At 48.8% G+C, this 26,811-nt stretch overlaps 11 protein-coding genes across 11 annotated transcripts; 7 read left to right on the forward strand and 4 right to left on the reverse strand.

The window, feature by feature from the left end:
* Window positions 1–153: 153 nt before the first annotated feature.
* On the reverse strand, window positions 154–2,420 carry cp7 (putative carboxypeptidase Y). The gene is made up of 6 exons (XM_024821502.1): window positions 2,026–2,420; window positions 1,891–1,974; window positions 1,563–1,831; window positions 1,150–1,504; window positions 629–1,095; window positions 154–577 (listed from the first exon to the last, which is right to left on the reverse strand). Exons 1-6 carry the CDS (start codon window positions 2,273–2,275, stop codon window positions 509–511), a joined length of 1,494 nt encoding a protein of 497 aa, XP_024680835.1. The 5' UTR covers window positions 2,276–2,420; the 3' UTR covers window positions 154–508.
* A 649-nt stretch (window positions 2,421–3,069) lies between these two features.
* On the forward strand, window positions 3,070–7,801 carry P174DRAFT_514573 (putative ABC transporter; the record flags this gene model as incomplete). Its single annotated transcript, XM_024832092.1, has 5 exons — window positions 3,070–3,338; window positions 3,457–4,923; window positions 4,987–6,650; window positions 6,699–7,471; window positions 7,534–7,801. 5 exons carry the CDS (start codon window positions 3,070–3,072, stop codon window positions 7,588–7,590), a joined length of 4,230 nt encoding a protein of 1,409 aa, XP_024680836.1. The 3' UTR covers window positions 7,591–7,801.
* A 17-nt stretch (window positions 7,802–7,818) lies between these two features.
* Window positions 7,819–10,553, forward strand: P174DRAFT_394039 (uncharacterized protein). The gene is made up of 2 exons (XM_024823617.1): window positions 7,819–8,412; window positions 8,478–10,553. Exons 1-2 carry the CDS (start codon window positions 8,284–8,286, stop codon window positions 10,326–10,328), a joined length of 1,980 nt encoding a protein of 659 aa, XP_024680837.1. The 5' UTR covers window positions 7,819–8,283; the 3' UTR covers window positions 10,329–10,553.
* A 1,098-nt stretch (window positions 10,554–11,651) lies between these two features.
* On the forward strand, window positions 11,652–13,302 carry P174DRAFT_373657 (uncharacterized protein; the record flags this gene model as incomplete). Its single annotated transcript, XM_024822518.1, has 2 exons — window positions 11,652–11,708; window positions 11,773–13,302. The coding sequence occupies 2 exons, from the start codon at window positions 11,652–11,654 to the stop codon at window positions 13,300–13,302; spliced, it is 1,587 nt and encodes a 528-aa protein (XP_024680838.1).
* A 275-nt stretch (window positions 13,303–13,577) lies between these two features.
* cdcA (phosphoprotein phosphatase CDC14) lies at window positions 13,578–16,430 on the reverse strand. The gene is made up of 3 exons (XM_024828044.1): window positions 15,967–16,430; window positions 15,314–15,848; window positions 13,578–15,258 (listed from the first exon to the last, which is right to left on the reverse strand). Exons 1-3 carry the CDS (start codon window positions 16,013–16,015, stop codon window positions 14,001–14,003), a joined length of 1,842 nt encoding a protein of 613 aa, XP_024680839.1. The 5' UTR covers window positions 16,016–16,430; the 3' UTR covers window positions 13,578–14,000.
* Window positions 16,431–16,768: 338 nt separating this feature from the next.
* Window positions 16,769–17,812, forward strand: P174DRAFT_444287 (uncharacterized protein). Its single transcript, XM_024828045.1, has 2 exons — window positions 16,769–17,690; window positions 17,745–17,812. Exon 1 carries the CDS (start codon window positions 17,160–17,162, stop codon window positions 17,322–17,324), a length of 165 nt encoding a protein of 54 aa, XP_024680840.1. The 5' UTR covers window positions 16,769–17,159; the 3' UTR covers window positions 17,325–17,690; window positions 17,745–17,812.
* A 2,538-nt stretch (window positions 17,813–20,350) lies between these two features.
* Window positions 20,351–21,628, forward strand: P174DRAFT_444289 (uncharacterized protein). The gene is made up of 5 exons (XM_024828046.1): window positions 20,351–20,734; window positions 20,815–21,129; window positions 21,184–21,234; window positions 21,285–21,338; window positions 21,392–21,628. The coding sequence occupies exons 1-5, from the start codon at window positions 20,548–20,550 to the stop codon at window positions 21,439–21,441; spliced, it is 657 nt and encodes a 218-aa protein (XP_024680841.1). The 5' UTR covers window positions 20,351–20,547; the 3' UTR covers window positions 21,442–21,628.
* A 269-nt stretch (window positions 21,629–21,897) lies between these two features.
* Window positions 21,898–22,355, forward strand: P174DRAFT_506191 (CTAG/PCC1 family protein; the record flags this gene model as incomplete). Its single annotated transcript, XM_024831296.1, has 2 exons — window positions 21,898–21,989; window positions 22,055–22,355. Exons 1-2 carry the CDS (start codon window positions 21,946–21,948, stop codon window positions 22,353–22,355), a joined length of 345 nt encoding a protein of 114 aa, XP_024680842.1. The 5' UTR covers window positions 21,898–21,945.
* A 1,110-nt stretch (window positions 22,356–23,465) lies between these two features.
* Window positions 23,466–24,132, forward strand: P174DRAFT_462704 (glutathione peroxidase; the record flags this gene model as incomplete). The annotated part of the gene is made up of 2 exons (XM_024830156.1): window positions 23,466–23,508; window positions 23,588–24,132. 2 exons carry the CDS (start codon window positions 23,466–23,468, stop codon window positions 24,130–24,132), a joined length of 588 nt encoding a protein of 195 aa, XP_024680843.1.
* A 302-nt stretch (window positions 24,133–24,434) lies between these two features.
* P174DRAFT_514578 (translin) lies at window positions 24,435–25,616 on the reverse strand (the record flags this gene model as incomplete). Its single annotated transcript, XM_024832093.1, has 9 exons — window positions 24,435–24,524; window positions 24,589–24,738; window positions 24,794–24,879; window positions 24,944–24,997; window positions 25,030–25,048; window positions 25,101–25,234; window positions 25,285–25,338; window positions 25,437–25,473; window positions 25,551–25,616. 9 exons carry the CDS (start codon window positions 25,614–25,616, stop codon window positions 24,450–24,452), a joined length of 675 nt encoding a protein of 224 aa, XP_024680844.1. The 3' UTR covers window positions 24,435–24,449.
* Window positions 25,617–26,325: 709 nt separating this feature from the next.
* On the reverse strand, window positions 26,326–26,646 carry P174DRAFT_423383 (uncharacterized protein; the record flags this gene model as incomplete). Its single annotated transcript, XM_024825122.1, has 1 exon — window positions 26,326–26,646. One exon carries the CDS (start codon window positions 26,644–26,646, stop codon window positions 26,326–26,328), a length of 321 nt encoding a protein of 106 aa, XP_024680845.1.
* Between the last annotated feature and the right edge of the window lie 165 nt (window positions 26,647–26,811).

A 26,811-nucleotide genomic window follows, 5' to 3' on the forward strand; every position in this document is an offset into this window, starting at 1 on the left:
TGGATACCAAAACGATCCTCGCGCATCTCTCCTTTTTTGGGCGATCTGCAAGCCACATCAGACTACGGACTGCGCCCCTTACTTGCTGGTCACATTTCAATAGTCCCACGCGGTCAGTGGATCAGTCAGTTTCGAAAGCATTCATGCTTTGGTGATCTATCAACCCGCCAATTGAATGCCATTTTGAAGATGGAATATTGAACTATTCAACAGAATGAATCTTTAACAGTCGAGTCCGGGTGTATGTGTAAATATGCCCATCTACCTGTGAGCTTCTTGCAATGAGCGCGCACGAAGACTGATGGAGTTCGATGAAGACTTTGAGAATGGGCTGATTAGCTGAGTGTCACGTCTCGAAACTGGGAAAAGTGAGGTCTAGACCGTCTAGTAATTGAGCTGAGTCCAACCATCGTGGATAATGCTCCAAGGTAATGCTCCAAGCCTGGCAGCATGCAAATTCCTCTTGTATCAACCGGAAGTGTCAAGGCAGCCAGTTGAAGGTTTCTGATCAGAAAGACTTTTGAAACAGCCACCTTTGATAAAGATCAAGTGCCACTTCAGGCTGATCTAATGGAACCTGCGCTGTATTAGCTTCCGTACTCAGCTGCTATCACAAGTTTGCACTCACCATATGTCCAGATTTATCTACCGTGACAAACGCGAAGCGCTGTTTTCCAGAGACCCCGTTGGGGACTGAGGCGAAGACCTCCTTGAAACTCCCAGCCTTGACTTTGATACCGCCTACGTTCGAGTACCAAGGTTTCAGATCTTCTGAAGTGAACGGTGCTTGTCCATTCCAACGTAGAGCATCCGCCCACCTTAAGTTACCCGCGGTGTTGCATGCAAGGTCCAAGTTCCCATTGTATATCAACACGTCCACTCCATGTTCCAATGCGTACTTGATATGATCCATGACATTGCTGTACAGATCAGTGGTAGCCTCGAACGCGGAAGCAACTTCCTTGGATTCAATGGAGAAATTCCGGACAGCTTCCGGAACACCAAGAGCAGCCCAAGTGCTAGGCTTATTTATGTATTTCTGAATCTCGAGGGTTTGCGAGAAACACAGGTGGTCCACTGCACAGGTTCGGGTGACTGGCAAGCATCAGCACATTGTTCCTTTCGGAAGCATCGAAGTCCAAGCCTTACTATCAAAAGGATCACGTCCACCTGCATGTGACTCGTTGTGGTACAGTTCCTTTATGACGCCACAAACTGCATCCGCAGCTTTGCATAGAACCTCGTCTGGATATCGGTAGCACACCTCATAAATGCTGGTACATCTAGGTAGGTTATCTGAAATGATCTGGCAGCGGGTCTGGTTGAAAACAGGCTCGTCAACGCCTGGCTTGGTCGTGCAGAGGGTCTCGTAATACCCGTAGAGGGTGTCGAGCGGCGAAACATAGCCATTCCCGACCAAGATCGATTGAAGTGGAATCTCTGGCCTTTCAGGGGCCTGGTTTTGCCGAAGTATCTCTCGTGACAAGGTAGGAATATAATGCCCCTTCGTGATACTGTTAGAGTAAAACGGCCGACTAATTTCAGTGGAAAAAAGAACATACAGCATAACTCTCTCCTGCTATGTGGAAGGGGGTCTGTCGGCGTTCAGGAAAGACTTCTGTCATGAAGATTTGCAGAAAGATATACATATCTTCTGCAGCAATTTTGGAAGTTGTTGGGATATCCAGGTGTGAATCCACATACGAAAGCCCTGTTCCTACCGGCTGGTCGACAAATATCATCGATGAGTTTCTTGTCCAAGAATAAGGGTTTCTCTCTGTGTGACTGTCTCCCGACTTGATGAGACATGGACCTAATTCCAGCATTAAACCTGGTCTCTAGTTAGTCGCACTAAATTGGTTCCCTTTGCAAGCAAAGGAGAATCCTCACCAACCAAGCTGCTTACGCCGGGTCCTCCCGTCAACCACAATGTGAGCGGATCGGTCAGGGGATCATTCAGGCTGTCAAAGTACCCTTCCATCACATAGTCAACAAGAGTATCTGTTTACTCGTCTCAGAACTCACAAAAGAATATATGTTTTCCGTGAAATTCAAGCCATCCAGTGTACTGCTTTGACCCTGCGTCGCAGATCTCGTCATTCTGCTCTTTGATCCGGATCGAATGGGAAGGAAATGCAGGGCTTCTGAACGTTGTAAACGACCCATCTTCATAATTGCAGGAGAGTAGAGTTTGAGGGCCCTCTGACTCTGTTACTGCTCCCGTTGCAAGTGCGAATAAAGGAGCAAGTGACCACTCTGCGAGCCAGCGTCTCATGGTGACTTTTCCGGAGGCCAAGTTGAAGAGGAGAAGAACAGCCACAAAAGCAGTCGGAAAACAGGCATATTGCTCAAAATAAGAGAATTAGGGAGCTCAAGATTATATGATCAGGATTTTTCTTGTCGTCGTGTGTCTTGCTGGGTTGTGTTTGTCCCATGTTCAGTTCGGTGTTGGCGCTAGCGGTGGACATTCCCAATCGGGTAACTGAGAACGACCACCTCATCAAGAATCGAGACGTGCTCTCTTTTCACGCCTCCAACATCTCTGAGACTAAAGCCCTCTTAGCGGATGATCGACGTGTCGTTGGCGTTGTCGTACGATGGGAATCAATCTGGAAATTTTGCACCAATCCATGGGACCCTATGGCAGAAAAGCTTAATCTGGCCCCGTGTCTTTTTGCCCACCTGGGCGCCTCCTGCTTGTTGGGATCTACAAGTTGGAGTGCTCAGACATGGCGGACTCTAGACTTACTCAATTGGGCAATTTGTATAGCAAGGTTGAGTCTACCTATCTGCGTACCCTGCTCTTGGCTGTGCATAGTCTTCGGTCAAGCCTTGTGTGGAGCCAAAAGGTAAAGCTCAAGGGAAATCCTCTGTGAGTGACCGTGTGTTTACTGCTATATAAACCTCTTTTGTTCAAGAGGGAATAGACACTGCTTCAAGAATTCTGCTTCTCTGTTGCGTGCAGTTCTCAATATCTCGCCCTTGGTTATAGAAGTAAACGCACAATTAGTCATTGCTCTTCATACACTTCATACACTTCCTTCAAAACATACCCATATACTGACAAACATGCCGATTCTCTTCCCTTCAGTTGAGCTTAGCATGCTAGTTCTAGCTGGGCTGTGCGTGCTCATTTACATTGCCAACATTGTGCATCTTTTATGTCGACGAGCGCTGGCCAGTCCAATGACATTGAGTCCAACGCAGATACTCTGGGGAATTCTAGGATTTCTTTCTGCCGTGACATGTGTGATTTCTTCCTTTGCCTCTCTATGGACTGAGGGCTTCGATAAAAAGTCAAGGATTATTACAGCCTCGCTCTGGGTAAATCCTGGCAAGTTATAAATGGATAGGCACTTCACTAACTTCTCAGGTAATCATATCACTATTCCGAGCTCTCTACCTGGCGCCAACGCCTTGTCGATTCCTTTTCCTAAAAAACGCAACATTTCTCAGTCTATCCATCTATCTCACAGTAGATGTACCCGGACGGTTATACCCAATGATATGGCTTCAAGTCCCGTCAGGTCTAGGACTTTCCTCGTTGGATATAGTCCAGCTAGTGGCGAGCTCTACATGTTCGGTTCTTGTTCCTATTCTCTCTCCAAACTTGAACACATCAGTTAAGGGTGCAAGTCACCCTCAAGATACATGTTCGCCTCTCTCCAGATGGTGGCTTTATACTTGGGTCAGTCCCCTGGTGACACTCGGCTACGACCGAAACGGCTCCATCAACAAGGAAGATCTCTATCCTCAGAAAATCGAGGCCACGGTAGACAGTTGGCAACAAGCGTATGCAAGTTGTGGCCCGGAGTCTTTACCTTTCAAGTTCATTCTCTGGAAGTTGTTTCGAATGAGGCTAGCTACGATGGCTCTATTTGCAGGCCTGTGTGGCTTCTTCGAGCTTGTGGGGACGATCGGGCTACATCAGCTTCTTCTTTCCCTTCAAAGTCCATCTGAAGCCAAGCTTCAACCCTGGTTCTCCATCACATTATTTGCAGTATCGCCGATTATTCGTGGTCTATGCATGCAGACTTTCGAGTATTTTGCTACCCACACAATAGGAGACTGGAAGTCTCTTATTATCGCCGCTGTCTATCAGAAAATGTCGATGCTCGAGGCAGATGCAGATATTAATGTTGGGCAATTACAGAGCATTATATCAGTGGATATTGACAGGTTGGGTACACTTCGATACACCGCAATGACGGCATTCATGGTCCCCGTTGAATTCATCACGGCCTCCATCCTCTTATACAGGGTTATGGGATGGTACTATATCCCCAGCCTGCTATTTCTTCTTGTCACTAGATATCCTCTTTCCCGATTCATAATATCGGAACAAACCAAATCTCAGTCAGCGATCGTGCGGGCAACCGATATGCGGATAACACGAACAAGTGAAAGCATACGGGCTCTACTAATGATCAAGATACTTGGAAACGCACAGTCTTTTATAAGAAGGATCTTGGATGAGAGGAAGCAAGAGTTAGATGCTATCTGGCTGAAGATGCGTGTCATCATTCTCTCAGAAAGCCTTTCCTCTTCCTGCTCCTTTCTGGCAATGGTCCTCAGTCTATGCCTTTTCACCTTCGCAGGGGAAAAGCCTTTGGCGCCGGATATTGTGTTTACACTTGTCGCTATATTCAATATTATCAAGAGTATGCTTACCTTAAGTGTACTTGGTGCTGGGCAATACGCGCAAGCGATGGTGAGCTTGCAACGATTAAGCGACTTTATGGACCGAAAGACTTCCCCGGTGGTCACAGACAAAACCCAGCTTACGATGCAGGCACAAAGATTAGACCATCGGGTTCCCTCTTTTTCTACAGCGCAGGTCGCCGGGGAGTTCAATCACACTCAAGCCAGGCTTGATGTCGAGTTTGCCAGGGGCGGACTCAATGTGATTACGGGTGATACTGGGTACAGTCTTCCCTATCTCCCTTTCACTGCCTTTCGAAGGAATTACTAACATCTGCAAACTAGGTCAGGGAAAACTTTGTTATTACACTCATTGCTGCTTGGTGGTTCTGCAAACCAAGGCAGCATAGAGCTCGGCAAAGCACAATTCGAGCCGATTGCCTACGCATCTCAAGAACCTTGGCTTTTCCGAGGCAGTGTCAAGGATAACATTGTATTCGGGACTGCATATGATCAAAAGCGTTACGAGCGGGTCATTAGGGATTGCGCGCTGGAGAAAGATCTTGCAGCTTTCAAGGACGGCGACCTCAAAGAGGTAGGTGAAGCTGGCCGCAGTCTCTCTGGGGGTCAGCGTCAGCGTGTGTCCCTTGCCCGAGCAATGTATACGAACGCAAATCTCGTCATGTTGGATGATATCCTCTCAGGGTTAGATCCAAGCACCTTCGAGTGGGTGGTGACGAAATGCATCTTCAGATCGGAGCAGCGGAATCGCACAATGATAGTGGTTACGAATAGTCAGAGAATACTCCAGATGGCTGATCTGGTCATTCATATGGAGAATGGCAGAATCGTGCAAGTTAAGAAGAATCTCAGCACCAAAAACACACTAGGCGTGCCCGACAAGGATTATGTCGATCGTTTGTTCCATGATACGCGAGATGCCTCTGAAATAGTGTCTGCAACCTTTAACAGCGCCAGTGGCAGCGATGAGATGAGCCCGGTCTCTGCGGAGGCCTCTAATGAAGGAGCTGATTTTCAGCGCGTGAGCAGTTTGAGATATGGTAAGTTTAGCAGTATTGTCCATTTCCAGGTATTAACCCTTCCAGGTTTCAAATACCTCCGGTCCTTTGGCAGTCGGCCATTCGTCACTTTAGCATTGATATCTGCCGTAGGAGCTCAAGCCTTGGAGATCGGACTCCCAGCATGGCTCTCGATTTGGAGTGCAATATCCGTGAGAAACGAAGAGGAAGGTAGGGATGGGTTTTACCTAGGAATTTATACAGGTATGACGTCCCCTTCTGATCGCATCAGATGGCAAATGCTGACTACAAGAGCAGGAATCGGTTCAGCGCAAATAGCGATGCTGGCAGTCTCGCTGTTGTTGCTATACTCGGGTGCTTGGCGATCTAGTCGTGACAAGCATATGGAAATGATTTCCGCAATCTTCGGCACCACTTACACCTGGATCTGGAGTACCCCAGTGGGACAAGTAATCAATCGTTTCTCGTCTGATATCGCAAATTTAGACGACACTCTGTTCAGGACTTTTCGTCCAGTTTTGGAGACATATCTGTCAATTGGTCTCCGAATTCTCACCGTGACATCGCTTATACCACTCTTCTTTTTGCCCTCTGTCGTGCTGTGCGGGTTTGCAGTCTATGTGGGCTACCGTTATCGTTTCGCAGCTACCGCCGTGAAGCATATATACGCCGCTAGCCTCACGCCGCTGCATCATAGTATTGCGGAAACTGCGTCGGGCCTTAAGACAATACACGCATTTCGTGCGCAGGGGATGCTACAGAAGCGCTTCAATGCGGCAGTTGAGCACCATGCCCAGGCATGGAATGCTGTCAGTGACCTTCAAAGATGGCTGGCAGTACGGATGGACATCTTCGTCGCTTTGATATCATGCTCGGCGGCAACATTAGCCATCTTGCGGCCGCATTCAAGTGCGCCTGTTGTTGGTCTTAGTTTGACCCTCACAACCGGCCTCTGCACGGCTCTACTTTGTAGGTTCTCTTTGTCTGGATGTTAGTGGCTGTACACTAACCGTCTAGATCTGGTTTATCTCTCGAGTCTTCTGGAAGTAGAAATGGCCAGTTATTGCCGTGTTGAGAACTATATCCAGGACCTTCCACAAGAGGTTTCTTCCGCTGATCTTGACGCCTGTACGGTAGAACATTGGCCAACTCGGGGATTGATTTCCTTTGAAAACTTCGGGGCCAGCTATTCGTTGGATGGAGAGGAGGTTCTTAAGGGTGTCAATTACAGAGCGACTGCCGGCCAACGAACAGCTATTGTCGGTCGCACAGGGAGTGGAAAGACTTCCCTGGCACTGAGTCTGCTACAGCTGACGACTAGGACGCGTGGATCCATATCCATTGATGGCGTTGACATTGAATCGGTTCCTGTTGAAAAGCTACGACAGAGCATAAGTTTTATCCCTCAAGATCCCACACTGCTTGATGGAACAATACGTTTCAATCTGGACTTCAACGGAGAATATGACGAGGGATACCTGCAGTCGATCCTAGATGATGTGGCGGGGACAAGGAAATGGAAGCTGGATGACACAGTCGAACTGAATGGGAGAAATTTCTCACAAGGCGAGAGACAGCTCATTACCCTCGCACGAGCTATGGTGAGCAAACACAAAATTCTCATCATTGATGAGGGGACCGCTAGCCTGGACAAAGCAAGCGAAGACCGTATTATGGCTGTCCTTCGGGACCGCTTCAGCGAATGTACGGTCATAGCCGTCACGCACAGGTTACACAGCATTATCGATTTTGACCAAGTCCTCGTAATGGGCGACGGCCAAGTGCTGGAGGTGGGAAACCCTCGTCAACTTCTCGAAGGAGGGGAAATGTTTTCAAATCATTGTATCTGCAGCAGTGTGGCACGGATGCTGTGGTTAGTGGCAATCTCAGCGACTATCGCCAATCATGATAAGGTATGATTTGCGTTGCTACATCCAAGACATGAGCCCTTGGGGCATCTGCAGGTCATGCCACTCCTCCAAAAGCAGGGAAAAAAAGAAAGGAAAGAAAGCAAGTCAAAATGTAAGACAAGAATTTTGCATGGCACGGTGCTTACCTCCGATGTAGCACAGTAAGCAGAAACATTTGGGCCTTGACTCCTAAATACACATGTTCAAGCCACCGAAATTCTCGAGTACTGGAACAGAAAGTCTAAATTGGGAGCGAACGATCACTGCGTTTGCCTCGCTTATCTTTTAAGGGGGTAAAACAAAGAAAAGAGGCGACACAAACTTACTGAGATTGGACTTGTCACATTCCTCCCTTCGGCGTTCATCCCAGCCTGCTTAGCATGGCATCTGGGGGCCTATCTGGTGACTGCAGCGTGGATCGTTCGCTAGTCTGTCGATCCCTTGCGCCTAAGGTGTTTGCCGATAGACTCGACTAGGCGTTTAGTTGGCATAGCTTGACATAGCTCAAACGGTTTGAATGTCTCAAGAGAGATGAGCCTGAGTTTGTATAAGCATCAGCTTGTTGCATCACCATTTCAAGTCACAGAAGCGGATCCCCCTCTGTCCACAGCACTTCAGTCTGAATAGCATTGTACTCCCCATCTCGAAGACGATTTGTTCCATACTACCTCGTCCGTTCCATTGTTGCTACGATGCCCCTTGCCGCTTCGCAAGATAAACCTGCCAGAAAGCGCAATGTCGTCTCGCGTGGTCGAACCGGTTGCCTGACTTGCCGACGCAGGAGACTCAAGTGCGATGAGACGAAACCGGGGTGTAACAATGTGCGAATCTCATTTGGATTGTTGGCATCCTGCCTGTCCATTTCCAATGCTGACGACCATATCAGTGCAGACGTATCAACCTTCCGTGCGAAGGATATGCTCAGAGGATCACTTTCAAAGACCAAACGAACCTCGTGGTTGCAAGAGTGACAGGCAGGCCTGTAGGGAAGAAAGGGCGGTCATCGAGCTCTAAGAATGAGGGGGATGACGAGGCAAACGGCATATTGCCCAGTTCCGGCAGCCGGAAACCGATCGGCCTAAGAGGACCACCTTCTCCCCCGTCGTCCGAGTATTCAGGATCAAGTTCTCCTGTGGAGCTGAAGCAGGAAGGTACAAAAGCAACTTGTCGACGAGATCCAGACACTCCGACCGATTCTGATTCTGAAATATACTCTGAGATTAAACTCGACCAAGGGCGTTCAACGCCTGCATGGCCCGATGTTCTTGATGCAGCCCCTGGTTCATCAATGGTGATTCACGACGGCTACTTGACGCCATACTCGCCAATGTCCGCAGGAAACAGGCTCTCGCCCCGGCGTATCCCGTACCATTCATCTCTCTCCCTTCTTGGAGCGTTCGAGTTTCCAGAGGACTACACGTATTATGAATACTCTGCCAACGGTCATCTATCGGGACTTTCAAAAGTCTTACCTCTATCGGAGATTCTCAAATCACAAGCCATGTCCCACCACGTCTACAACGCCTCCATGGCGTTAGCAGCTCTCACAATGTCGAGTTTTGAGCCATATTCGAGAGGCTCGATCAATCTACGCCGTCACGCCTTTCATCATAGTCTCAAGGCAATTCAGGGCTTGAACGCGGAGTTAACCTCGAGCAGCGCAGCGGACACTCCGAGTCAATCGTGGGATCATGATAGAATTCTTTCATTGTTCGCCACAGCCATGTTGCTTGCCAATTTTGAGCTTCAGCGAGGCGCCTTGCTTGCATGGCGCTCGCACATGCAAGGTGCCGCATTATGCCTTAATACCGGTTACAAACTGCTTATGCAAACTCCGGCAGGAATGCTGTTGATTAGGTCTTTTGCGAGAATGGCACTGTTGCTGCGCTTATATAACAAAGACTACTCAGTTACCTCGCCGGAAACTATGCCAACGAAAGTGTCACGATGGCTAGATCTGCTTTTGAAGCAATCGTCGCAACTACGGGACAGGATGTTGTTGTTGGTAGAAGAGGTAACAGCATTGGAGATACAGAAACGTCAGGAGCCCGAGCTCGATACTTTCTGGTCTAGCAAAAGTTCTGAGCTTCTTTGCAAGCTGGATGAATGGCGGACGGCCGTACCGATTGACGAAGTGCCCGTTGATGATGACATTAGCGGAGCTTATCTGACGATATCTTCTTCTGATCATGCATCTTTGATCCGTGTATCTGCGCTCGTTTTTCCCAATGCCAGAGACCCTTGCACCTCAGCCGTCAATTACGCGGCGTATCTCTGCACGAACATGCGGGCGCGTACGCGATACCTTCTAGATTCAGGACGGATAGTTCCTCCTGATGCGGAGCGGACCGCACTCACCATATGCCGGATTGCAGCAGGGATACCGCCCACGCGGTTCGGCGAGTCTTTCACACACAGCTATGGCATGCTTCCCTCGGTTGTCGGAGCCTACCGGTGGTCAACGAACCCGGGACTGCGCAACTGGGTCAAACATTGGTTGGCAGGTTATCGCGGGCCACGAGAGGGTATCTGGAACGTTCAACAGACGCTCAAGCTTCTCGCGACGATGGACGGCCTGCCGAAGCCAGGTTGGCACTTTGTTGCTGTGAGGGTCATTGACGAGCCGCAAGAACCATCGCCAGATCTCGATGAAGCTCACAGCAATGAGCCGTTCAAGGTACTCTTGCAGGCCAGGGTCCAAAATGGAACTTCCACAAATGTCTTTGTTGTCAGGTAGTATATCGTCTTTCCGCTGGCAAAGGCGCTTTTGGCAAACAGTACATTGCGTCTTGTGGAACAAGTCTAGAATCACTAGCGAGGACATTGTCGTTGTCAATTGTAGGGCATCCTGGTCGACGCTGCTGCTTATCACTTGTCATCATCCAATGGGCATCCAATTGTTTGGCAAATTTAAAGTCCAAAATCAAGTGAGAAATCGTCCCCGGTGTGGCATGACGTCTAGTAGATCTTAAAGAAAGGGAATAGACCAGTTGGGCACGCGGGTGGTGAGGCTTAATCGTGGAAAGGCCAGAATGTTCATATGACCACCTTACCTTAGCGAGCTCCATCATGATCATCGACACTTTCCGTGACCGAATCCTTTCCCGGAATTCAACTCCACTATCTACGCTGCTACACTGCTTTTCTCACTCCTGGTTTCTTCCACCATCACGCTCCATCTCTTCCGCTGATGCTTCAGTATTGTTAAACTATCATGGATCTAATGGAGACGCACAATTGTCCGTGTGCATGAGGGGACCCTGGCATAATCGATTAAATAATCAATAGAGTGGGGATCGTCGAAGAGAACCCATGTCTTGATCCTTTCATTACCTCTGCCCCTGGACTCTGTTTACAGCGAATCAAACGACAAAATTTGGCGAGCCAAGACACAACTTACTAATACCGAGTAATGTTCCACGGGCTCTTGCTTGGGCAGCCGTGGGAAGTCATTCAGATTATTGGCTTACGGCTTGCTTTAAGCTTGCTGAGCGCTTCCGTTGGTTCACTTCTACAAGCTAGCAACAACTCGGAGATGGACCGTGTTTGAGACAACTCTCGATCAAAAAAAGACATTTCATTCGCTGCCTCCCCCCAGCTGGGCCGTCCCTGGCTTTACTGCTTTTTGACGATCAGCAGAACGGTTCTTCAGCTGCTTGACTTGCTTAGGATCGGAAACTTCAGGATGAACGCCGAGTGCGGTGGAGTAACGGATCCTTTCACCTTGCTTCAAGCTTAAAACTGGAACGAGTAGCAGGGAAAATCCGGCAAGCCTCACGAGAGGACAATAATACCTCTCTAGACAGAACGAGCATAGAGAACGGAAACTACTCGAATATCTGCTTCTTGCAACTCTTTTCTCTCCACTTCGATCATTACTACCCTAGCAACTACCGCTCAATCACTCGCATCGTGTGATTTTTCCTCCATCCTAAAAGGTCCCATTATTGCCTGCATGATGCTCCGTCTGGAATCATTGAAGTCATCTCGATCGTGATAGTCTATCTACGCATACACCGTACCAGCCTTGGGAGAGCATGTAGCAGCCAAATACTCAAACATGGTTGGGGTCCCACGAAGCACTGGATGTCAGATTTGCATCAAGAGACGCATTAAGGTTTGATTTCCTTTTAGCTAAGAACCCGCATCTACCGACTTGATAACTAATAGAAACAATCAAGTGCGATGGGTTGCGGCCCGAGTGCTCTCAATGCCGTAAATATGGTGTTCAGTGTCCTGGCTATGCGAAAGTCCGCAAATTTATGGACGAAGGACCCGTGATCAAGAAGCGATATGGGCAGACTGCAAATCTAGTCAATGAGCACGAGATCGAGGAAATAAGAGAAGAGAGTCTCGCACATCCACCTGATTCAATTGACGAGCAGATTTTCCCTTCTTTAGTCGCAAAGTCCATGACTCGGCAACAGCCTGCAGTATTCCGTGACTTCGTCCTCACAGCATTTCCCCGCTTTTTCGGTCTCAACAAATATCGCGTCCATGTTCCTTGGGCAGTGTATGTAGCGGATGTTTTGGGGACAACTCCAGCCCTGGATGCAGCGATTTTCTGCATCACGTCCGTTTTCATGGGACGGTCAAATCACGACGTCGCCCTGCAAAAGTCTAGCCGAGAGATGTACTCAAAGGCTCTAGTCTCCTTAGGAGGCATGATCAAGCATGACAGGATCATGCGATCAAGGGAAAGTGTTAGCACATCCATCTTACTCAGCCTATTCGAAGCATACTCTCAAACACGAGAGGACTCCTGGGCTCAGCATGCCGCTGGAGCTGCTCTGCTGATGTCCATGCGCGGGGCAAAATCCCATCTCACTGGGTTCGATCGCTGCCTGTATCTTTCCTTTCGCAGCTTTCTCACTGCCGCTGCGTTCATCGAGGGCAAACCGTGCTTCTTCGAAAAGCCAGAGTGGCAATCCCTCATCAATGAGATCCGAAAGCAGGACATGGCCGATCCACGAGCGAATGCAACTATCTCGGCCATTATTGACGTAACGGACCGATTATTTATGGAAGTCGTCAAGATTCCCGGCCTGATGTATCGGGTCAATCGGCACCTCAATGCCTCTCCGCCGTCATCGCCCTCGGAATCAGAACAGCTGATCTCGAGGTTATACCAGTGCAAAGAGAAAATACACGGCTTAGCGTCTGAACTGCGTCTCGTTGCCTCCATACAGGGCCATAGAAACACCCGCGGTAAATTATCCCTCATAGGACCGATTCCGTCTACACTGCCACAAACTTTCTCAAACGGCGTGCTGCGCGGCACCAAAAATTGCTTCAAAATCCTAGACCTTCTGTCACACAATCTCATTGTTTCTCGACACGACAATTACTACTCGCCTTATGCCGTAGCTGACACTCCCGCTGGATCTGGATCATTAACGTCATCATCATCTCCTCTATCAGCTCTAGAGCCAATGCCCAGTGAATCATTTTTCGACGTACCCAGGATCATACCCTTCCACATCGTCTCCAGATTTCGCGATTTTGACGACGGCGTGAGCTTCCCTCTGTCTGAGGGTATACAAATGAGTCCGGTGGACAAATGGTTGGATCAGGTCGCTTCGTCCATGGGTATGGAGGCCTTTGAAGTTGTCATCGACGATAGGATCGACGATAGTTGTTCGAGCCTAGACGTGGACCCGCAGTCCGACCATGCCTCGGCGTTGCCAATGAGAGAGAAATCGGTGTTCTGACCCTTGCAAGGACTCTGTGTCCAATTCAAAGGATTGATCGGTTGGTTTGCTTCGGCGGTTGCTCATCGGATGGACTCACATTCACGGCGTCGGTCCTCTAGGCGGACCTGGAACCTCGATAGAGGTTCTTAAAAGTTCGCTCGACTCGTTTAAGAACGACCAGTGTCTTACTTCTCGAGGTGCTACTGCACCAGTGTCCTACAATTACGATGATGGTCAGTCTACGCGGGACAGGGGTCTTTGTCTGAAAGTTATGAACCGACTTTATCAGTCCGATGTAGATTGTATACACATATGCACACACACATTCAACTCAATCGCCAAACGACCATTCATCGAAACTCTCCCTATTACCAGAAGTCACACAACCACCATGACCATTTTGCGTGTTTTCAGAGCTCGATTCGGTGCCAACGTCTAGATCATCAGATCGTCAACAATGCAACCATACGCCACAACGCACAAATCCAGACCCGTCAAGCTTTGAACCCCGGACTCCAGCGAATAACCAAGAAACAAGAGAAGAAGCATTAAACTAATGGTAGCGCAAATGCAGCAAGCGATGACGGGCTATCCATGACTGGGGGTATGTAATATGGCCTCACCCAAGACCAAGAAAATGAAAGAGAGAAGAAAGCGGTTGAAGAAGTCAGCCAGCACGTCGAAGGGAAAAAAAAGATAAAGACGAGCAACCTCGTTCACTTGACGCGTGTGGGACTCCCTGTGCTACCGATTCGGCCGCTGATCTTGCGAACGCCTTTGGAGGCGCTTCTGCCGTCGGTTACTCGCCGAGGGCTTGTACGAACTTTGGTGACCGAAATGGCGCCACTTCCGCTCTTACTGCTCAAGGGAGTCTTCGGTGCAGCATGTCCAGCTTCCCCCCAATTCTCTCTGTCCTCGTGGATGTCATCTGTCAAGGTGTAGCTGGCAGTCACTGTAGCAGAGTAACTGACAGATCGCTGGCTTGGTGACGCCACGGGCGATCGGGAAGAACGCTTGGCCAACATGCGCAGTTGGATTTCCTCTTCACTTTCGCTGCTGTCATTGCTGAGACGGGAACTTCGCTGCCTGGTCTGCTCTTCAGTCTTGCTCGTGTCTTTGTCCATAAGGAGAGTGCCAGACGTGGTGCGTGCATAGGGATGATGACGAGAGTCCTTCCGATGGGACTTGCGAGGTTGGCCAGGAGTTGGAGCAGGAAGGTACTCTTCGCTTTGCGTTCCGGCACCCTCGTTGTGATCAATCTCTCCAAGCGCGGAACGCTTGGATTGACTATTGTTGGGTGGTGTCGCAATCGGGCCGTTGTTGGCACGTTGCTTGGTAGATGCTCTTCCAGGTGTAATCGGTGCTGGCTGCATCTGGGCTAGCTTTTCCTTCATGGTATCCTCAAACCACCATTCGCGGAATGAGCCCTGGTTCAGGTGCAGCCAATGTTGCTGTGGACCAACCACCATGCCGGGACGCATGAATCTCATGAAGGCGATAATTTCATTGGCGGTGAATCCGTACCGGTAGATAAGATAGGCACCAATCAAGCAACCCGTGCGACCAAGACCGGCCTTGCAATGGACTGCGATCCCCTTATTCTTGACTGTGATCATCTCATGTGCCATCTTGATGAATCTTCGAACCAACGGCAATGGAGGACAAGTACCATCTTCAAATATCATATCAATGTGGTTGATTCCCAAAGCCGTGAAGTATGACGGAGAGTACAGCTCTGAGTTGAGTCGCACAACGAGACCTACATTACGCGTTGCGAAATGGGCCAGTACGTTCTTGAACGGAAGTGGCAGCTTCGACGAGATGACCTGGGAAACTGTTGATGGCAACGCAGCGTATTCAGGGGTGTTGGAAGGGATTGGTGCGACAGGTTCATGTTGCGGGGAGGCGAAGGCGAGGAACTGAGGGGTGATCCAGTTGAAGTCGCCCATGTCGACACGTTCGAACTTCTCGTATCTAGCAAGAACTGTCAGTGTGCGATCAAAAGGTCATCCATCCGCCGTATACATACTCTTCAAGACTGAAGCTGCTCAGACTGCAAAGCGACTGTTCCTTCGCCTTCCATACTCCATACACAACGTCCTGGATGGTCAAAGTGAAATCTGCTTGACTGTACCCCGCATCCCGGAAAGGCATGTACGGCGGATCAGCCTGTGCGATTGGGGCCAAGGCAAGATGTGGCGGCCAAGACTGGATGAGAACCATATAGCAAGCGACAAGGCATGCTGCGTTGGCACGGCTCCGTGGATCGCTCTTTGAGTAAAAGACCACCGCGCGATCTTTATTTGCGGGTTCGCCAAGGATCTCGTGGAAATGGACCGCAAAGCGATAGAGATGTCCTATGTGAAGAGGACCGAAGTCTGCATGGAAGGAGTTATAAAAAAGAGTATCGTCTGCGGTGAAATATACAGGGTAACGCTTCTTGCTAGGCGTCTGGGGCTGGCCTCGCGCGGATCGTTTGCTGGGAGATTTGGACTGTTCGAGAGGGAAGGGAAACGGAGCCTTCGGGTCAGGTGGGGAGTCGTAGGAAGCGAGGTACAGGCGATCTGCGATTTAAGTGGTCAGAAAGCTTGCCAGACAAGTGTGAAGTTCATATTGGACGAAACAAGTGTCGGGCTCCTAGGACATTTTCTCGACAGATCGGATCAAAACAAAAGCACGAACCTTGGATATACTCGATCACCTGGCCGGGGCCGCCCATATATCCAGACATTGTGCTCTTCAGTTGGCAAACACTCGAAGGCAGCTAGCTTATGCACTTTAAATAAGATGAACAGCCGAACGGAGTGAGGGCTGAACAAGATAATGTCTCTTCGCAAAAAAAAAGGCACCGCAGCGGCTCCAAGTGCTTCTCGCAGCCGGTCAATGATTAGACTAATAGAGAAAAGGGACGATGACAATGTATCCAATCTAAACAATCATGGTCCGCTCTTCTGTCGATTCTTGTCCGATAAATGGCGTTTCAACCCACAATGCAAGTAGGGTAAAGATAAGAGGCCACAAAGCCCACGGAGGATGACGATATACAGACGGATTATGGAGAGACTGCGGATGAGGGGTTTAAGAAGGATAGACTCTAGGGCAGAGGTAGAAGTGAGGAGGAGAAGGAGTAGTAGATAATGTTTCGGAGACCGCACGAGATGGAAGAGAAAGCCAAAGCTCGAGGCCGACGAGACCGTTTGGGCAACTGCGATGCACGCTAAGTGGCCGCTGTTATGTTGTGATGCCCCTAAAGTGGCTTAGTGCCGGGAGTTGGCAGGACAACAACCCAGTTGCCTCAGGCACAGACCAAGAAAGCAACATCTTGGCCGCCATGCTTATGTAAACAACAGTGTTTTGCCCCACAAGCAAATGAGGCAAACAAAACAATGCAAGCCACAACCAAAACACACAGCCACATCTTGTCCTCCAATTTCAGCCACGCAGTTTCTGAGCAGACTGCAGAGACAGCAGCGATCAGGTCGGAGCTGCATGTCTTGAGTCTCTGTGATGATTTGCGTTTCCCGGGCTGCCGATAGTACGGAGTGAACAACTTACATTATTAATGAGGAAATCTTGCCCGTCCTGTTTCTAGGGCTGCGAGGCCAATGTCAGTTGACTCAACTCACATGTGGTGGTTGATCATCCTTCAGATATATAGCTCAGTCATGACTCGCTTGTTGACGGCTCCTGACGGTATTGCTGCATCGCCCTTCTTCTTTGATTGTCGATGACCGTAGCATCTGCCTATCTTTTAATTCTCATCCTGCCATTTCTTCTCTCTTGATATTCACTTGGAACTCGACCCTGAGCCCTCATATTACTACCGCGGCATCCCACAGCGCAGATCAGGTGTAAAATAGGAATCACTATGAACGATGGCTGCAACGGGGGTACAATATGATGCGAATGCGGCTTTCTGGTTCTATTGTTCGTGTCACGTCGCTGTACCAATTACCATTAAGATAGAGCTCAGCGTCGTCAGACAAAGAAAGTTAAATGGAACCGCACGCTATCACCCACCTCCCAGAAGGAGAGCTTGATCTTCAGGATGCATTGATCAGTTGATCAATTGCGATGAATAAAAATATATAAACCATCTGTTGCACCTGTGCAATGATATCTCGAGCACATCTCTTAAAGCAGTCGTCTCCGAAGCAGCTCGTTTAACTGAACTGAGTGATCGCATACCCAATCAGCTCCATCGATATGATGTACCTCAGGGAAATGGTCTTCTCGCTCACCAAATGGGCGCTGTTTGTTGGCGCAGAACGTTCCCCCGAGAGTGCGATCAGGTGTCCAGCTCACGCTCCCCATGTCGCGAAGAGTATGGGTTCGTGCCCAACAGTGCGTGTCGTCTGAGCCGGAAATGCTGTTGTGGTCGCTGCTGCATCAATTTATGATTACTTGTGAGGAATCTCTTATATTGTTTGCCCTTTTTTGGGCTAACCGGTGTATGTCAGTCAATTTCAGGAGGATACGGCCGGTTCGGCAACAGGGAGTCCCAGTGGAAGCGGAGATCGGGGGCGAGAATGGTGGTATGAGCCTGACAGAGAATCACAATGCCACAATGTTGCAATTCTTTTTCCATCGAGCCCATGATATCCAGCATAAGTTTGCGTAGTCTCTTACGAAACCCGAATAGATTGTAGGTGGACTAGTTGTCCCAGGTTCATGCCAGCAGCAGTTCAATGTATGAAAGAAGAGGGAAAAGAAGGAAGATGAGGGATCATTTTCAAGAAGAGCCTTCTAAGTGAATCAGCCAGCATAAGAGAGATTTAGCTGCTGCGAGTGTCAAATGAGGCGGAGCGGAGCAAGAAAAACGATAAAGATGATGTCTTACCCAAGGGGGACGGTGTTCAGAACGCCCATCGAGAAGAGTACATGGCGAGCTGGGCTCCAGCAGAAGCAAAAGTCTAATTTCTTAAGGCAGCATAATATTCAAGAAGGTCAGTTCTGTTGAGGATGAGCCGAAGAACGATGGAATATGGAGTAGCGAGCTAGAAGGTGAAAGCTACAAAAGACACTGGCTATGAGGTTTAATTCACAGCTATTAGAGGGCAGAAACGTTTGTCCTTTGTCAGACAACTGTGCAGACCATGACCACTGCTGCTAAACTCAGGACGATATCTGCCTCTTGGGAAATGAGTCCATGTGTTTCCTTTGATAGCATGTCTTGAAGCGCAGGTGACTGAGACCTGAGGCATAACACCTCCAAGCTGTATCGCCAGAAGGCTAGTACAACATCTCCAGAGTGCTTGAATCTCCCCAGAGAGTAATAGGGACATTCATTATCTGCCATGAGAATATTGAGTCTCATTTTGCTCTTCTTGCGCTGTCTTTTATTCTAACAATATATTCAGCGTCTGAGTCGATCCATTTCAAATCAATTCGTGACATCAGTCATACCAAGTGAAAAAGGGAAAAGATATAAAATCATGTTAAAAAATGATGAAGATCTCTCTATAGTTCAGCCTGACTGACACGAGGTCAGTAGTCCCTTAATCATGACTTTAGTCCGTCTCTGTCTTCCGATGCAATCTCCCATGAGACGCTCAGCATTTTCGTTCACCAGTCATTGAAGCAAAGGCTGTAGGCTACTTAGTAGGGATTCTTGACTTACGGCCAAACGGACAAGGGCCGTGAAAGAAATCAGGGCTCGTCCAATCCCTCGTGTCTTCAAACCCTATTATGAAAGTGGAATAGATATGATTCCTGGTCCTCCTCTCTGGCCGCGAAGGGTAGCTTCATTGCAGTGAAAGTCAAAGTTTCACGACATGACTATCACTGGGGAAGAGATACATTAGACTTCGGTCGTTGCTCTGGTGGATTTCATGATTCGACAACCGAAATGATTTCCCCAAAGTCGAATTGCGATGTCCCATGAGGTGGAGCAGATCAGCAGGGATAATGTGAGTACTAGGTAGTTAGTCCCTGAGGGGTTGCTGATCCAATTCCCTCTTTCTACCTTTCCATCCTCACATCAACAATCATTCTCCTTGAGTCTTCCTTGGAAACAGCAACAATTTGAACAGACGACAATCTACTGTCATATGAGACGACAAAGAGATGTGGCGTTCTCAATCTTGCCGAAGGCTGTGATTCCGATAATAATCCTCCGACAGGATCCTGCAGAGCTAATGACTTGGACATCTAGTGGCAAGTTGGCAACAATAACCAACTGCCGATCGTCCAGCTAATCCACACTATTTACATTCAAGGTTCAAGTTAAGCAATCCGTTGCCGTTTATTGAATTTTTTCTCCAATCCTCGGTGGTACTGCGGAGATGTTCATAAGGGATCGACAGCGATTTTAAATGAAAGCATTGTGAAATCCCCACACGGTTTGCCCCAACGTCCTCCGCAGGTCATAAAATGAGGCCCAGCAACAGGGTTCACAGTACGACTATTGAAGTTATTTCCGTGATGACTGCTCAATGTCCGACATGTCGGTCCATACTGCTGTGAGCTCGGGTTCATGAGTTGGCAGCCATCACAGAAATCAAGTTTGGCCTCCGTCCAAATCTCTGAGAAGACAAAATTGATCGCGCAGACAAGTGCAACATTCTGCGATGATGACACCTGCGCTGCACACCTCGCTATGGCCTCTTAGCTCCCTACAGTGGATAGACCGGTGCCCATTAGTTTGGACCTGGTCAGCATAGCATGCTTTGGGCGAAATCGTCTGAGGGGCACTGTACCAATCGGGCGCCCCTAGGCCTGAAAGGCTTACTTCGTTCGGACTCAGATCAGCTTGTATGGGGCCATGTTAGAGTGTAGTGACTTCATTCGATAATAACCCGAGCACGCGTTCTAGTGAAGCAAGCAGACTAAATACAAGCTAGCCTAGTAGTACGGGCAACAATGGAACCTGAGTTAACAACGCTTTTCCGTGTCGATCGTTGTCGTCTTCAAGCTGCTAGACTCGTATGTAACAGACGGCGTGGGCTGTGATGACCTATCACTGATATCTCTGGCCATGATGCCCCTGATCTACATGTGGAATCCGAGGCAGCTCATGAGCGGATGAGGTCCACGACAGGAGAGAGATGATTTGCTCTGGGAGGGAAAAGGAGCAACAAAACCTGCATATAAAACGACGTCTTGCTCTACTTCAAGCTGTTTTCCTCTTCCTCCTCCCACCAGCCAAATCCACTCTTTCCAGTCAATCTTTTGCAAGGCCAGCTTTCAGCGACCATCCACTCTTTTCCACAACTCTCAGTCACTCCTTTAATTCCTAATTCTTAATCAAAACCAACCGTCACCATGAAGTTCACTGGAATCGTCGCTTCCCTGGCTGTTGCCAGCTCTGCCTCTGCTCTGGCCATCCCTCAGACCCCTGTTGATGCCACCCTGAGCAAGCTGAACAATGCTCTCAACAATGTTGAGGGTCTCGTCGGTGGTCTCCTCAGCGGCGTTTGCGAGGAGGTCGACCTCACCCAGGTTCAGACCGGTATGTCCTTTACTGAAGAAACTTCTCCGAAACATCCAAAAGCATAGTCCGGCCTCGCTAATCCCAATTCTGTCCATCAGAACTCATCACCATCAAGGGCCAGCTGACCAAGCTTGTCCCTGTCTCTGTTGCCACCAAGCGTGATGTCATGGGCACTGCTAACAATGTTGCTACGCCCGTCACCGGTGCCGCCGGTAGCGAAGTCGGCAATGTTGAGGGTGCTGTTAAGCCAGTCACCAATGTCGCTGGCGGTGCAGTCAACACCGTTGAGGGTGTTGCTAAGCCCGTCACCGATGTCGCCGGTGGCGCTGTTGGCACCGTCAAGAAGACTGCTGGCGGCGCTGTTGGCACCGTTGAGAACATTGCCTCTGGTGCCGTCGACACTGTTACTGGCAGTATGTAGTCAACATCCTTGGGCAGAAATCAATGTGGCTAACAAGAATAATTAGCTGCCGGCGTCAACACCCTTGCGGAAAACCTGGTCAGCAAGGTTAAGAGCGGTAAGTAACATTTTCCGTCAGTAATTTGCATCTACTGATTGCGTCTTTAGGTGCCCTCGACGCTGCTGGTGTCAAGAACGTCCTCACCACTGTCGGCCAGGCTGGTAAGTTGCCTTTCTCCAACAGTGATGGCCAAGCTTATTAAATGCGTCCATAGGTGGTCTCAACCCTACTTCTCTCACCTACGTCCTCGCGGGACTCCTTTAAATCCAATACCCACCTTTGTGAACGCATTATGTACATCGAGAAACCCCGGGATACCATGATCATGTGGGTGTATAGCGCGACTCTTTAACTTCACGCCTTCGGTTCGTTTTGATCTGCCAAACGGCGCTGGATCTTGTGGATAAGCTTCATGTATAGTACCTTATCAACTTCATACCTTTATGTCCAACCTCATTTAAGATTGTAAAAGACACAAATTTCATTAATCGTATGATAGACTTGACCATAGAGCGCCATCTCATTAGCCAATTGTTAACAAAGCCTAGATAGCCGTCAAGCTAGAATTCGTGGCTGAAGAGATATGAAAATGTGGTGGAAATTGTATCCTCATTGACTGGACTTCAGCAATATGCTGACTCATCTGCTACTCCAAAAACTTCCCCGCCTTACTCTCTCTCTAACATTAGGAATCGAACAAAATCATACTGAACGGTAGTCCTTCATATTCACATAGTCAGTTTGAATCGATATCTTATTGACTTCATCATGGCTCCCAACGAATCAACCAATCCTGGATTTCCTTATTCACTGTAAAACTCCTCTCTCAGCGTCCCTGTCCATGAGCACACCCCACTAACGAAATCCAAACCAAAAGAACAATATCCCTGCCCCTCCCCAGCAACCGCCTCGCCTCCTCTGCCTTCCAAGCCCTCGAAGTCGACGCCGAACTATCCCCCTTCGTCCGCCGCAGTTTCGCCCTGAAATCTCCAGTTCAGAACTCCACCACCGAGGAGGACGAGGCGGCGAAGACAGTCCTTGAGACGACGTACCGCGCTACGACGAATCGCATGCTTCGTGTTGCTGTTAATGGGTTCATGGAGAGCTTGGGGGTTGTGCTCGGAGTTATGGAGGAGTTGGATGTGGACGTTTTGAGTGAGATAGAGGAGGAGAAATGAGGCGTGACTACCACGAAGAAAGGATGAGAAACCCGATCATTTGTGGCCCTTAGTCACTACGTGTGCAGCGCCTACGCTATCATCGATCAAGGCGATCCAATTGGCTTCCTGCGTTCCTGCTCCTGGGATCTGGCTTGGGATACGCCGAACTGGGTAGTTTTCGCTGTGATGACCCAGAGATTTGGAGTTGCCAGAGTTCAGAAGGGATGTACGATCGGAAACAGCTTACCAAGTGCGAGAATGTGCGGAAGTACATGGGCTGATGCTGTTTGGTTACCCAGTGGTCTATCCTCAATCAACGATCTCGCACCTGAAAAGACGCTACGATACCGTCGTGTGTGGCGTGAGCGTTGTTCAGAGAGATCTGCTTGTATTCTTGCTGGTTGTATCTGGCATGCAAATGGTTGATGATTTATTGATTAATTTGGGGCTATGCATTTCTACCATGCAAGACAGTGTGGCAGTGCTTAAGAGTACTTGGCGTGCCCTCGGACATTTTAAATCCCATGCCACATGCATGCATTAATTCAGAGTGTGGCTTCACGTAGCCACCTTTCAGACCTTATGCAATGACCACAGTGATAATGATTCTTATGAGTTAGTATATGAATGGCTAGAACGAGTGAACTGTCCAGACATTAATAAGCGGTAGTCGCAATAGCCTTGGCCCAGCCTCTGCAGAATCAATCTCCGATGTCTAGACGCGTCCCGATGACAAAAGGTCGACGAGAAGAATTCGGGACTACAATATCCGTCATAAGCGTAATGTAAATGATTTGGAATTGTTAGCTTATTCTTGTCTGGCGCAATCTGATAATCATCCCTCAATTGGACGATGACATCGTCATCGGCGTCGGATGGTCTAAAGTCCGACGGCAGCCCCTGGGTCTCAAACGGTCGTGCATTTATATAACGCGACGGCCCACCTTCCGAGCTGCCTCGGTTCTCTGATGATCTAGAATGGTATCAGTGCCTTCATCACTATCGCCTCCTTCCATTATATTTCGCTGTTCCTCTTTGCCATATATTTCGCGGCAAAGTCCTATAAACAGACTTCCCAACACTCGAGCGACCCTAGTTCGATATCCTAAATCCCATTTCATCAGGACAATGGCCTCCGCGACGACGTTCTACGACTTCAAGCCCGTCGACAGTATGTCCGCCTTAGCGATTCCCCCTCCCAACCCCGCGAAAAACAATGAGAATGACTTGCTAACCTAAGGGCGCCACAGAGAAGGGCGAAGCCTTCGACCTCGCCTCCCTCAAAGGCAAAGTCGTCCTCGTCGTCAACACCGCCTCCAAATGCGGCTTCACCCCTCAATTCAAAGGCCTCGAGAACCTCTACCAGTCCATCAAAGCCAAGCACCCCGAAGACTTCACCATTCTCGGCTTCCCCTGCAACCAATTCGGCAGCCAAGACCCCGGCTCCAACGACGAGATCCAGTCCTTCTGCCAGGTCAACTATGGCGTCACCTTCCCCGTGCTGGGCAAGTTGGATGTCAACGGCGACGATGCGGCGCCCGTGTGGACGTGGATGAAGGAGACGATGCCTGGACTTATGGGGCTGAAGCGCGTCAAGTGGAATTTCGAGAAGTTTTTGATTTCCGCTGATGGGAAGGTCGTTGGGCGCTGGGCTAGTATTACCAAACCTGAGTCGCTGGAAGCAACGATTCTGAAGGAGATTGAGAAGGCGAAGAAGGAGGGGACGGCTGCTTCGACGAGGAAGGGTGAGGGAGAGGCTACCGAGCAGGCTACTGAGCAGGCTAAGTTGTCGTAGTGTTTCTGGTGGATGAAGGAATGATGGTGGGCTATTAGCAGAGATACCATTTGGGATTGTATTATTCGTGTTTGTGTTTGGGATGTCAGTATTAAATGAGCTTTCAGTTTGATGTTTTCAGCTTCATTGGACAGAGCAGGAATAAGGAGATTTGTTCGGCAATTTCATTCGACTATTGCAGTCTTCATTATTACGAGTGGTGCTCTTATAAGATTCAAGGATGCCTGCTACAGTGCCTATAATGCAACATTGCTGGCTTTCTACCTTGCGCAATTGGTCTGCATTTCCTGGACCGTAATTCTCTCGCATAGCAGTATCTAAGCCGCAGCGCTTCCCTTGGGAATCAGATTGCGCAAAGACAAATCATAAACCACATCTTCAACCTTCTTGACCTACAGCAACATGTTCATTAGCAAAGCATACACAAATAAGAACCAGAGAGTAAAAACAACTTACGCTGTACTTGATCCCATCACTCCTCTTTCGCAGAATATCGTTTTTCAAGTTGAGCAGCTGGAAACCAGCGAACAGATCCTTGATAAATTTACCGATCTGAACAGGGCGGTTATAATCACCAAGAGTGACCGAGTTGACTGCTAGACGGGACTGATCCGGAGTCAGTATCTTTAACGCCGCAAGGCCAATAAAGGATGATGCCTACCAATTCCTCAACCATGCCAATGAGTGCCAGGAGATATTCTTCAATAGTCAGGTGAAAAGCGTCTTGCTCTTTCAGATTGACCGGGACTAGCATGTACCGCGTCAGAACAAAGCTAATCTCACGAAACAAAGAGTAAGAAGGGCAACTTACCATTGAGGAACTTCCCAACTTCCTCGATGGTCAGGAACGAAGCCGAGCCGGTGCCTTTGTACTCCTCGAGGCCCCGAGCCACGCACATAGCTCGATCGATGTTATCTGTCTCGGAGATTAGCATTTATCACTGAACACGCTTCCGAAGGCGACTAACAAGATTCTGCAGCTCTCTCGTCCACACCCCGTTGTACTTGTAGAACGGGTGCTTGTCTGCCACGGTCTTGAGCCGCGCGACTTCATCTCTCTGAGCGATAATCTCTTTAGTCGCATCATCAAGAACCGGCTTCACTGTTCAATGTCAATGAACAGTGTATATATGATAACGAACAGATACATACATTGATCAGATGGCGTGGAGTGAGCTCGGGAGAGTATAGCTTGTGTGGATCTTCCTGCGCGCAATCATGGAAGTCAGCTGAGCTCGGAGACTGCGACCTTGCCTCAACCAGGAGGACCAAAAGGCCCAGATGGCATAGATTGCGGAGAGAACCTTTCTTAGAAAGCGACTGGACAATTTCGTGGAGCTCCTGCGTGGCTGTTAGCTATTTATTCTTCATTACTTGTGCATTGGAATGTTGAGCTTCCGAGCTCCTCAGGACCTTACATCACGGACGGCGGTCTCTTCGTCAATCTTCGCTTGAAGATTCTCAAAGATCGCGTTATCGATCATTTTGATAATGTTGTAGGTATCTCGAATTTGCTGTTGCTACTACTTCAATGTTGATTGAGCGGTTGCGTCGTCCGCTAAATTGTTACGTCAACAGAAAGTGGTGAAGAAACGGTGGGGCGAAGATTTAAGCTACGCAATACACAAACAGTCAACTGGTACATGCCAGCCTAATCCATATATTTTAAGTCCATGTCAACAATTGTTAAAAAGGAGAGATATAAATTACCAAGGAATAGGCTTTCTGAGTGTAAGATGTGCCATTAGTAAGAACTACTGTCGGTTAAAATGACATTCAAGGTATCCTATTAAGTAAAGACAATCAAACGCTTTTAGATCGTCAGGCTTCCGGTATAACTAAAGTGCTTAGCGGAAAAGCTATGGATGTTACTATGGGAATTTAGCTTGAGCTCTATGAACTAGGGAATCGACATCGACTGTGCGAAAGAGGATATCTCCAACAGCAGTCTGCACATGCGTCGCCGAATCGACTTGAGTTAGCCAACACTGTTTGATGATTTGTCCACATGGAATACCGGAGACGTCAGGGAACACTTTCTGTGTAAAAAGGGTCTGTACTTCGTCACTAGAGTTCTCCTCGTAGGGACTGGTACATTGAAAATTCTCGTAAAGGGTGGACCTTAGTGCGAATAAATTTGTGGTCATTGTGGGTTGATCTCTCCAGTGCCGTGGAAGGAAATATCGGGCGCCCTCACCAGACGCCGGCTTCGACCCATCTAGCGAAGAGCCAGAGATATGTCTTGAGATCACCATTTTGCATATATTCGAGCACGAGATCATCCCTGGAATGACCCAGTAGGCGAACAAGCCTCCTGTGTGGCCCAATACGGCGGTAGATGCTGGCTTCTCTGGCGATGTCTGGGACATGGCTTTCAATCTCAGCATCTGGAAATGGCGACTTGAGTGCAGTCCCATCATCGAGGAGCTCCACTATCCCAGTGATCTCTCCCGAGATAAGCTGGCCTTGAGCGTCCCTTATGCTGGAACGGACCTTGTTTTTGTTCAATGTCATTGGGGTGCTCCTCAATTGGATTTAATTCTCTCTATTGTTGGATAGTCAGGAAAGACTTTGGTAGGCAAAGCGAGAGAATACATCGTACGGTTTCAGCATGTCCAACACAGGCCGACTGATCAGGAGTGGCAATGAAGGCATCCAGGACCATATCCGATTCTCAAA

Source organism: Aspergillus novofumigatus (genome assembly GCF_002847465.1).
Source record: "Aspergillus novofumigatus IBT 16806 chromosome Unknown P174scaffold_6, whole genome shotgun sequence".
Classification (NCBI taxonomy): Eukaryota; Fungi; Ascomycota; class Eurotiomycetes; order Eurotiales; family Aspergillaceae; genus Aspergillus; species Aspergillus novofumigatus.

What these genes read in the sequence shown, in the direction of transcription:
- P174DRAFT_444289 (XM_024828046.1), top strand. Translation starts at nt 20,548, where the DNA reads ATGAAGTTCACTGGAATCGTCGCTTCCCTGGCTGTTGCCAGCTCTGCC. An exon ending in CCTCACCCAGGTTCAGACCG is followed by an intron (nt 20,735 to 20,814) that starts GTATGTCCTTTA and finishes TCTGTCCATCAG; the next exon opens with AACTCATCACCATCAAGGGC. An exon ending in GGTCAGCAAGGTTAAGAGCG is followed by an intron (nt 21,235 to 21,284) that starts GTAAGTAACATT and finishes TTGCGTCTTTAG; the next exon opens with GTGCCCTCGACGCTGCTGGT.
- cdcA (XM_024828044.1), bottom strand. Translation starts at nt 16,015, where the DNA reads ATGTCTGGATATATGGGCGGCCCCGGCCAGGTGATCGAGTATATCCAA. An exon ending in GGTGATCGAGTATATCCAAG is followed by an intron (nt 15,849 to 15,966) that starts GTTCGTGCTTTT and finishes CTTAAATCGCAG; the next exon opens with ATCGCCTGTACCTCGCTTCC. An exon ending in AGCAGCTTCAGTCTTGAAGA is followed by an intron (nt 15,259 to 15,313) that starts GTATGTATACGG and finishes AGTTCTTGCTAG; the next exon opens with ATACGAGAAGTTCGAACGTG.
- P174DRAFT_394039 (XM_024823617.1), top strand. Translation starts at nt 8,284, where the DNA reads ATGCCCCTTGCCGCTTCGCAAGATAAACCTGCCAGAAAGCGCAATGTC. An exon ending in CGAAACCGGGGTGTAACAAT is followed by an intron (nt 8,413 to 8,477) that starts GTGCGAATCTCA and finishes CGACCATATCAG; the next exon opens with TGCAGACGTATCAACCTTCC.
- P174DRAFT_444287 (XM_024828045.1), top strand. Translation starts at nt 17,160, where the DNA reads ATGGCTGCAACGGGGGTACAATATGATGCGAATGCGGCTTTCTGGTTC.
- cp7 (XM_024821502.1), bottom strand. Translation starts at nt 2,275, where the DNA reads ATGAGACGCTGGCTCGCAGAGTGGTCACTTGCTCCTTTATTCGCACTT. An exon ending in TAGCAGGAGAGAGTTATGCT is followed by an intron (nt 1,505 to 1,562) that starts GTATGTTCTTTT and finishes AGTATCACGAAG; the next exon opens with GGGCATTATATTCCTACCTT. An exon ending in TGGACGTGATCCTTTTGATA is followed by an intron (nt 1,096 to 1,149) that starts GTAAGGCTTGGA and finishes GATGCTTGCCAG; the next exon opens with TCACCCGAACCTGTGCAGTG.